The sequence below is a fragment of the Stegostoma tigrinum genome, chromosome 13 (genome assembly GCF_030684315.1).
Source record: "Stegostoma tigrinum isolate sSteTig4 chromosome 13, sSteTig4.hap1, whole genome shotgun sequence".
NCBI lineage: Eukaryota > Metazoa > Chordata > Chondrichthyes > Orectolobiformes > Stegostomatidae > Stegostoma > Stegostoma tigrinum.
In genome coordinates, this window is record NC_081366.1 from 37,759,860 (window position 1) to 37,770,838 (window position 10,979).

Below are 10,979 nucleotides of genomic sequence, written 5' to 3' on the forward strand. Positions count from 1 at the left end.
TTAAACATGTAAAGCTCATCAGAATGGAGTCTTAATGGCAATAGTACTGAACACATGAGCTCCAAAGTGTTCCATGTGTCTAGCCAAACTTTTCCAATACAGCTACAACCTGAAAGTGCAGAAAGTTGCCCATATATTTCTGTACACAAAACAAGATAAATCCAACCCAGCTATTTACCAGCCCATCAATCCATTCTCATTTCTCAGTAATGAAAGATATCATGTACGGTGCTATCAAGCAGCTCCTACTAAGCAATAACCTGATCACATTCTAATAGCTTTGATCTGTTATCTGTGATATACAATGAAGAAATGTAAAATGTATTCATTAGAAATAAATGGATTAGTTAAGAAAGAACTGAGGAATCAATGGCGATACTATCTTCTCAAAGAGTGGACTGTTGTAAATTAGATTCCCTTTACAGCTGATTGTTTTCCAAGTGTTTCATATTTTGTGTTGTCTGTGTAGCTTAAGTGTTATAGCAATAACTAACATTTGACAAATATAGGTAGATCTCTAGTTAACAAAAACAATGGAAAGGTTATAAGGATCACAAAAGGTCCTGACTCATGTTAAAGATTTATCAGGTGACACAACACCCCACTATAAATACAATACTTAAAAAAGAAAAGTTTTAATTTTAGACAGAATGAAAAGCAACCTTTAAATGGAGATGGGCAAGGAGACAATGATGATTTTGGTATCATGAGTAGCTGACAATGGTTATTGGCCAAGTGGGTTGAGACAGGTGATTGACACAGCATAAATGGCTAGCCCCCAAAGTAAGATATATCAACAGAGATAAGTCGGGTGAGATGGTTATGAGAGAGAGAGGGGGTCCAGGAAAACAAGCTACCAACTTCTGCAGAGAAGACCGGAGTTTCCCTCTGTAAGCTCCAGGGAAGAAAAGACACAACAAAGAGACCACAAAGTCACTGCCCCTACTCTTCCATTCTGCAGAGCAGCTACAGGGTCAATGAGACATTCTTATGTGTCAGTCACAGTCATCTACATTTTTTGCTGAATTAACTGCTATATCATATCTAACCACTGCTTCTTATTAAATCTAATAAACTATCAAACAATTGTTACAAAGGCATTGACTGCCTATATTTGGTAATTGTGATCATAAGCCCCTCAAAATTAATAATGAGCTTTGCAAGGTACAAGTGTAGATTGAAATATGGGGATATGATAGTAATGATATAATGGGAGATGTCACTTAAGCATGGGTGAGAATGATGCTTAAACATTCTGGGCAAGAATGTAATCAGGGGGGATATAGAAGGCTAGGAGGTGGGAAGGGAAACAGTGAAGTTGACAGCATTAAACAAGAATACTATTATAGTTCCACAGGTGGATTATATATTTGAGTTCAAAGACTTAAACTATTTAATTAGAGAAAATGAGCTGTTATATTGCTCTATGTTTGCTGTAGACTTCCAAATAGTGAGACAGAGATAGAGTTGAAAATCTGTAGGTAAATATCAGAGAAATGTAACAAGTACCAAAGGAAATACAGAACTTCAGTTAGCTGCACAGAGTAGGAAGAGAATGTAAAATGAAAAAGGTGAAGAATTCCAACATTATATACAGAAGTTTCTCAAATCAACATGTCTGTAGCCGAACAAGAATGACTCATGGGTGGATCTCATTCTGGGAAATGGAGTAGTGGAAGTAAAGTCTGTTTCAGTTGGAAACACTTGACAATATGTTTAAAGTAGATACGGAAAAGGCACAAAGAAAATCACTGGTGAAAATACCCAACTGGAAGACAGCCAGTCTCAGTGATCTGAGAAGGTGTCTATCTCATCTGCGTTGCAAACAAAGTTTGGAAGGTTCCACTTCCTTTTGTTGTTTCAGTGGCATTGGGTCATAACAAAGCAGATATACTCTTTGTACCATCTAGTGATTGAAGTTGTCTGATCTACTGTCACTTTCATTTTACAGCGTATAACACAGTAAAACAGTGAAAAGCTTCAACTGTCACCACAATCCGGCACCATTTTGAATAGTTAAAGAATAAAACAAAACGTAACTGAAAGAGAGCCATGAGTCACAAGCCCTGAGCCAGCTCACCAGGGACACCTGTGCTGCATCCGCTCCGCCACCGCCTCACAGTCTGTGCTGCACCCACAAACATTGGAGTCGTCACTCTTCAGGTGCCATCTCTATGCCGCTGGGCCCACCTCACCAACACCACCACTGATGCCGGGTCCCATGCTGAACCCATTCTCATCCTGCAACCAGGATCCCCCAGCTCCACCTATATTTGGCAATTGTGATCATGAGCCTCTCAAAATTCATAAGCAGCTTTGCAAGGTACAAGTGCAGATTGAAATGTGGGGTTATGATAGTAATGACATAATGGGAGACGTCACTTAAACATGGATGAGAATAATGCTTAAACATTCTGGGCAAGAATGTATTCAGGAAGGATATAGAAGGCCAACTCGAGGACACCAGAAGTACCCATTCTGGACATACCACGCTGCTGGCACTGCAGCCACCATCTCACCAATGCCTGGAGTTCCTATGCTGGTCCTTCTGCAACCAGGAGGCCACGGCACTGTAGCCAGACCAGGCTGCTGTCTCACCCAGAGGCCCACTCCAGCTGTACTCCTCAGAGACTTCACCTTGTCAGAGCCGCCATCTTGATAAATCCACCACTGTAACTTCCAATTGCTAGAGGAGCTTGGCCACCACTGGTCCTGAACGCTGGGAGGGCCATGCCAATGCTGTCAATTAACCCTCCGCAAACGGCTCCAAAGAAAAATGAAAAAGAGAAAAAGGAAAAAGAGCAGAAGTAAAATGATAAATGAAGAAAGCAGATAGGAGTGGATGAGATAGGTGTCCAAAGCAAGAACTCACTGCATGACAAAGAATACAGATCTTAAAACCAAACAGAAAAAAGGCTTGGCAAATGCCCATCCTAGAATACAGCTGAAAGTCAGGTCAGATACATAGAGTGTAGGGAGAAAGTGAAAACGGATAGAAGGAGATCAAATGAAAGTAAGAAATGATGTTTGATTAACATATAGAGAGAGCAAATACATCTTATAACTAAAGGAATGGTGAGGCTGACTAAAGACAAAAATGTTCTGGTGGAGGCAGGAAGGCCTGACAGAAGTGCTAAAACAAGTACTTTAGTGTCCACAATAAAATCAGGATGAAGACTCTGTGGCAGGAAACCATTTTCTTTTAGGGAAGGATGGTAGTGTCATTGGATAGGATGAAATTAGATAGAAAGAAAGCTTGATAAAGACTGTGAAGTATTTGTTTAATATGGTTTTCCAAAGGCCATTTTATATGAAGTACCAAATCAAAGGCTTGATTAGAAAATAAAAGATCATGGGATTGTGGGAACAGACAGTTTGCATACGTAACTGGCTGAGTAATAGCAAACAAAGTAGTCATAAACATCTATTTTTCAGACTGGAGATTCCCCCAAGTGAAGAAATCACCCAAGAATCAATGTGAGGACCACAGTTTTTTTTAAAATATACTGCGTGTATATAAAGTGCAATTTAGAAATGTGCATATGCTACAACACTTAGCAACTTATCTGGATATTATTAGACTTCAGGAACACAAAATTATGAAATGGTACCTCTACAGCAAATGGGATTTAATGTGGAATATCGTGAAATGATGCACATTGGGTCACCCAAATGGATAGCTGTTTGGGCACTATCCTGGAGGAATTACAAGAACAGAAAGAACATTGCAGCACAGATACAAATCTTTGAATGTGGCAAGGCACATTGACAAGGTAATTACTGAAGTATTTAGAACACTTAGCATTTTCGATAGGGGCAGTAAAATACAAAACAAAGAAGCTAACGATGAGTGCAGGAGGGCATGCCATGATCTGCGCGAGGCATACCTAAAACTAAGGTGTCAGCCTGGTAAAGCTACATGCCAAACAGCATAAGCAGTAAGTGATGGACACAATTAAGTGATCCCACAATCAACACATCAGATCTGGGCTCTGCAGTCTGTCACACCCAGTCATGAATGGTGATGAGGAATCAAACAACTCACTGGAGTAGGAAGCTCCACAAATATCCCTATCCTCAATGATGTAAGAGATGAGCACATCAGTATTTGCAACAATCTTCAGCCAAATGTGCCCAGTGGATAATCTTATCTTGGTTTCCTCCAACAAATAGCAGCATCACAGATGCCAGTGGTGAACCAATTCAATTCACTCCATGTAACATCAAGAAACAATTGGAGGCAATGGGTACTGCAAAGGCTATGGGACCAGACAACATTCTGGCAATAGTAATGAACTGGCACCTAGCCAACAATGTGGAAAAATAGTAGGATAATCCAATCCAGCCAATTACTGCCATGGCAGTCTCATCCTGAACATCAAAGTGATGGAAGGTGTCATCAACAGTGCTATCAAGCAGCAACTGTCCAGCAAGGCCATGTTGGGTTCCACCTGCACCACTCAACTCCTGACCTCATTAGAGCCTTGGTTGAAACATGGACAAAAAAGCTGAATTCCAGAGGTCGGGTAAGAGAGACATTAAGGAAGCATTTGACCAAGTCTGGCATCAAGAAGCCCCGGCAAAAAACTGGAGTTAATGGGAATTAGTGGGTGACATGGGCCAAGTCTCTCTGTTGCTTGGAGTCAAACCTATCACAAAAGGTTGCGGTTGCTGGAGGTCAGTTGTTCCAGCTGCAGGAGTTCCTCAGAGTAATGTCCTAGGCCCATCCATCTCCAGTTGCTTCAATGACCTTCCGTCCATCTTAAGGTCAGAAGTGGGGACATTCATTGAACATTGCAAAATGTTCAGCACCATTTGCAACTCCTCGGATACTGAGCCAGTCTGTGTCTAAATACACCAAGACCTAGATAATATCCATACTTAATGAATGAATGTATTCATTCATTCATACCGGCCCTGCCAGGAACAGCCATCTCCCCTGAGCAAATAAAAAAAATATAAACCACTGTTTAGGGCTCTGCAAGAATATGGTGCATAAGTTTTGGGCTCCATGCTTTCTGAAGGATGCCAACATCCTGGCGAAAATACACACAGTCAGTTTGTGATCATCAATAATCAAATACAAAATTTTAATCAGTTTTACACCTCGGTGCACATCAGAACCTATTTGAGTTAAAGAATTTTTAAGAATGCTGGCTTGACAGCTAGATATGTTTAAAATCAAGCTCACAGCAATTCAATGGAAAATTCTATGTGCCTTAAAACCGAATTGCATTCTTACCTGTGTAGATTTACCAAGGGCACCTGTTATCCTATCTTTGAGTGAGTTCACAACTGTGAAGTGCTGACAGAAGTTTACATGTGTGCATGATATATTGGGAGTGGCAGAGAAGAACTTTAGAATTAACCACCAATGAATAAGTCTCAGTTATGAGACAGAAGCTGAAGTTATGAGATTGAAACAGAAGTCTGTATATTTCTAAGCATACAAAATGTCCACTATCGAATAAGGGTGATATTATTCCCTGCATTGTCAAGAATACCCAAAGCTGTTGCATCGTGGGCTACATTATCAGACACACTAGAAGGGTCTAGGCCCGAAACTTCAGCTTTCCTGCTCGGCCTGCTGTGTTCGTGCAGCTGTACACCTTGATATCTCTTTCAAATCATGCGTTGCTTTTTGACAGGTGTAGAATTCTACGCTGTCTCTGCAGGGGAAGGGTTAACGTATAGGAGTGAATGTTGCGGAAGGCGTGTTGGAATGCTGCTTACCAGTCCATCACAGTTACTGATGGCGACTAAAGTCCCCGGTACATCAGTGATATCTCCGGAGTAGACGCAGTCCCCGCGGAGAGGCTCCTTGTGAGTGCCGTTCGTGTCCTGCCACTCAACCGTGGCTCCAGGTGCCACCAGTCTGGAGTTGGGCTTCAGTCGGAGGTGAAACTGCTGCCCGAACACCGTCACGTTATAATACAAGCGCCCATCAGCTGGAGCTTGCTGCAAACTCCCAATGTCCCTTTTCGACCGTCTTTTGCCAGCAGCCGTTACAGCGTGGGACAGAAATCTTCCCTGTACATCTGTGCTGCTCGGTGTCATCAGCTCATAGTTGGTTAATTTGCCCAGAAGTGAATCTGCAAATGGATACAGATGCAGCGGTAAACTTTCAAAACGATCCGTGCCCATCACACTATCGAGAGGGTCCGTTTGAGTTATTTACATTTTGTAGCTTTGAAGTTCGCAACCGCAACCCTAATTAGCATAATATTTGTAAAGCAGGCAATTTCACAACAAGATTGTTATCAATACTGTGCATTTGGCAGGGACACACTGAATACAACATTACATTCCCCCACACCCCCCCCAACCCCCAAAACAAAACAGCAGTGGGTGCACAAATCCCGCTTTCCTGAAAGTATTGCAAATCAAACAGGAGAGCCATCCAAACGTTACCTGTATGCTGGGCGACGTACAGGCCGTCAGCTCCCAGCGAGGCTAACAAGAAAAAGTACAGCGTTCCGCTGAAGTAATCCATTGCACGCTTTCAAAGTCGTGTCAAAAACTTGTTGGGGTGCGATGGAGGGGAGGGGAGGGGGCGGCTCTGGCTTTAAAGTTGAACGCTCACTGTAGACTGCGGCTCAGTGCGGTGCCAAAGCATCGGGCTACAGAAGAAGGAGCAGCGATGTCTGGAACCCTCTCCCTCAGCCAGTCCTTAACTCGGTCTCACTGGAGTGGAGGCAGCGAACCAGGGGCCGGGAGGTTGGGAAAAATATTGAAAGCACGGGACGTATCTCATGAAGTCACTGTGATTGACAGATTGCGGCCATGCACTGCAACGGAGAACAGTTTAGGATTGGAGGCAGTTTCGGCTCCACCACGTGTACATCTAGATCCTGTGAAGAAGTAGAAGATTTGAAATGATCTGATGAGAGAAGTTGAGAATTCCGTTTCCCTTGTACTGTACTCTGTCACTGGTGAACAAGGGCTCCCTCTAGGTTGCAATGCGCGTTACCTCAAACCCATGAAAGAGCTGCCGAAAGCCGCGCAAGTCTGACTTCTGCTGTCAAATCTGCATCTGAAACATTCCCGAATCTTTCATGCACTGGCACTTAAAACTGTTCACCTTTAGAAGCTGGGAAACTAAATGCTAGAACTTTTTTGGGAAAGAAAATCACGATCGTTAAAGCTAGACTCGGCTAATTGAATTGCTTTAAGGCAGCGTCTATTTCCAAACCCGATGTTTATCTGAATTAAACAGCAAAAAAAATCTCAAAATTACTGGGAAAGTTGTCGTTCGTTTGAGTTTGCCCATAGAAGGGTAAACAAGGTCTCGAAAAAAAATTAGAGTAACGTGTCATCCTGGTCTGCCTCCATTGTTATTTCACTCTGTAATTGGTAACTATGTACTTGAACGTTGCAATCTGAGAGATTTGCTGTGCTACCTGTGAGATTTCCGGGGGAAGGGGTGATGCACTAAGCCGATGTCAATCTCCAAATGTCCTTCACTCCCTTCTTCTCCCTCCCCACGCACTGTCTTCAGCATAAATACCACCATTTCCTATACTCAGTTCTGAAAAAGGGAGACTGGATCCAAAACGGTGACTCCGATTTCTCTCCACAGATGCCGCCAGACCCAGTTTTTCATCTCTGGACTGTTCACTTGCAGTACTGATTGAATAGCAACTCTACGGAGGGTAGCAGTACCCATTTCAGAGGCTCAACTCTAGAGAAGTTATACGGCATATCTCAACTCTTTAGGCTTCTACTTAACTGATTCCTAATTGTGTCTTTGAATTCTCTCCACAGCGCAAGGCTTTTCCAAACCTGCCAAAATGAACCTTTCCACAAATTTGAGCGACCAGTCTTTCTCAGTTCTGATAATCTGAAAATTTCTAATCAAACTTTCGTTGTTTGGTAGTTCCACAAACGAAACCCTTTCACTGAAATAATGTCCATCTTTGAGGAGAGATATTAAAATTGCCTCTAAACTCAACACTAGCATTTTTGAGCTGATTTTTTGAAAAAAAAATTGCTCATCCTACATTCTTCTGAACTGAAAACTATGTTAATGATCTTGTATTTATTCCACCTGTTGTAAGCATTACAGTATAAATATATGTCCAGTAGTACTGCAGGAGTCTTCAGTCATCTGTTCTTTGACAAAATGTTGGATTTAGTCATTGTTCAGGACTGACCTTTCTATCAAAGAAAACCTTCACAGAAGTAGAACATAGAACATTACAGCACAGTACAGGCCCTTCGGCCCTCGTTGTTGTGCCGACCTGTCATACCGATCTCAAGCCCATCAAACCTACACTATTCCATGTACATCCATATGCTTGTCCAATGACGACTTAAATGTACCTAAAGTTGGCGAATCTACTACCGTTGCAGGCAAAGCGTTCCACTCCCTTACTACTCTCTGAGTAAAGAAACCACCTCTGACATCTGTCCTATATCTTTCACCCATCAATTTAAAGCTATGCCCCCTCATGCTCGTCGTCACCATCCTAGGAAAAAGGCTCTCCCTATCTACCAAATCTAACCCTCTGATTATTTTATATGTTTCAATTAATTCACCTCTCAACCTTATTCTCTCTAATGAAAACAGCCTCAAGTCCCTCAGCCTTTCCTCGTAAGACCTTCCCTCCATACCAGGCAACATCCCAGTAAATCTCCTCTGCACCCTTTCCAAAGCTTCCACATCCTTCTTATAATGTGGTGACCAGAACTGTACACAATACTCCAAGTGCGGCCGCACCAGAGTTTTGTACAGCTTCACCATAACCTCTTGGTTCCGGAACTCGATCCCTCTATTAATAAAAGCTAAAACACTGTATGTCTTCTTAACAGCCCTGTCAACCTGGGTGGCAATTTTCAAGGATCTGTGTACATGGACACTGAGATCTCTCTGCTCATCTACACTACTAAGAATCTTACCATTAGCCCTGTACTTTGAAATTGAAATCTTTGAAATTTCACACTTGAAATTGAAATCACTTGTAATTGAAATAATCAACATCGATCTTCCTCTATTTTGAAATCTGAATTCTAAAAATGATGTTAATATTTCAATACACATGCAAATGCAAAATATATACTTGTCGCAAGAGAAGCTGAATTTGACGTATCTTTAAAGATTTACCTCACTATTGTTAAGATCAAGCCCTTTGCTTCACATTTTTCTCACAAGTTTAGTGAGTTCTCAGACCTTCCGTTAAGAGAATAAACTTGTGTTTATGTTGACTCAGGTATTTTGATATGGTCATTGCAGCAATGTAGACTGAAGTTGCAGAATGAAACCCTGAAGAATCCCTGCTGCTGCTGACCCTGCAGCAAACACCCAGGAAATGAAAAATTCCAGTTGGCAACTGCCATGCAACTGGAACCATCCAAAAATTCCCCTTTAATTTTGAAATTTCATTGGGTTCTGACTCACTTAAGCTTAATACCCAGGTACGGTTAGATGATTTTCAAAGTGCACACTCCTGAGTAACTGTTAAACTGAACTCCAATATCAATTCTCAACATCCCCCCTCCCAACAGCTACCCCCACCATCCTCCTGGGCTCAACCCAACACTCCACTAACCTCACAACTTCCTACTGAATGCTCCATTCAAAAGATCCCAACCAAAACATCCCCAGAAACCAAACCGCTCCCCCCGCCCCCTCATTCAATCCACCCTAAGCATTATCCATTACCTAATACTCTGGAACTTACCTGCAACCCTACCTATATGGCAGCCTACTCACTTTATCCACCTGGCACCCCAGCTCCATTTACCAACCTGGCACTCTAACTCACTTATTTACCTTACATACTTATTCTGTCATAATATCTATTGGATATATAAACTGTACAATATGACACTGTAAAAATAGTGGTGTTCTTTCTATGATGATTTTCTACATCGTTAAGTTTGAAGATTCCTGGATAGGTGTAAAACAGGACGTCCCTATTCAGGAATTTCCACTGTAGAAGCTACCCCACAGTAGGTAGTTAATTTTAAACAACCTACAATCAGGATTAGAAATATGGTTTCTGTCTCAAGTTGGAATATATGGCCATACTGTCTTATTGCATCCCAAAGCAACTAGCAGGGTGACTTCTGAAATCCAAACACTAATAGGAACAATGGTAAGTTTTGTCCTGCCACAGTAAAACTGTATAGACAGCAAATAAGTGAGTGGCCACTTAATCTGTTTTAATTGATACAGGAATATTAAACAGGGCAATTTGGGACTTCACTACTCTTCTTTAAATGCTGTCATAGAATCCTTACATTCACCAGAATGTGCAAAAGGGGTCACTATTTAAAATCTCAACTCTACACCTCAGACAGTGGAGTATATTCTCTCAGTATGATACTGCAGTTTCAATCAAGAATATATGTTAATATTCATAGTGGAGATTGAATCCACGGTCGCTAACTCAGAGGTAAGTGTGCAACCAGCAGATAAGTGATGACCTTTAAAATGACATTGATTTGGAAACCTTGTAATGGCAAAGCATATTTCTTGATAACATGGACAATTCCCATGTACTTAATATATCTTGTTTTCAATGGGAGCATATAGAGGAAGTTGGACATGTAATTGATATTTCAAAATTATGAAAGGTTTTGCTAAGGTAAACAGAAAAAGATTATTTGCTCATTTTGGGAGCCAATGGCAAGGAAGTCATCAAATTAAAGTTACCATTAGACTGAGGAGGAGTGTTGGGAGAAACTCATTTTATGCAGAGCTTGTTGGAACATAGAATACTTTGTCATGTTAGAGTGGATGAGACGTGAGTATTTCATATTTATGGGGAGAATTAAACATAGTTGAACCAGATGAGAAACAATGGGACTATAAGATTTTTTATTTGCTTTAGAATAAACACTATATGCAATGTATCTTCACCTGTACTGTAATAGTTCTGTAGTTCATCATAAGCTCCAAGCTGAATGTAACTATAATGTTGAATGTTTTAACAGCATACTATTTCTGTAATTACTGCAAATAGCCTTATTAGCTC

General features: G+C 41.4%; 1 protein-coding gene across 2 annotated transcripts in view; it reads right to left on the minus strand.

Moving 5' to 3' along the window:
- The window catches only part of LOC125458512 (A disintegrin and metalloproteinase with thrombospondin motifs 2-like), a 219,260-nt gene extending 211,781 nt beyond the window's left edge, over positions 1–7,479 (minus strand). Inside the window, exons 1-3 of one of the 2 annotated variants that reach the window (XM_048543837.2) lie at positions 7,401–7,479; positions 6,412–6,851; positions 5,734–6,092 (exon numbers count right to left, since the gene is read on the minus strand). In XM_048543837.2, the coding sequence (XP_048399794.1) occupies positions 5,734–6,092; positions 6,412–6,493 (441 nt within the window). In that variant the 5' untranslated portion in view covers positions 6,494–6,851; positions 7,401–7,479. Of the gene's footprint in view, positions 1–5,733; positions 6,093–6,411; positions 6,926–7,400 lie in introns of those variants that run through there. The other variant, XM_048543838.2, reaches the window with a different exon arrangement.
- Positions 7,480–10,979: the final 3,500 nt, after the last annotated feature.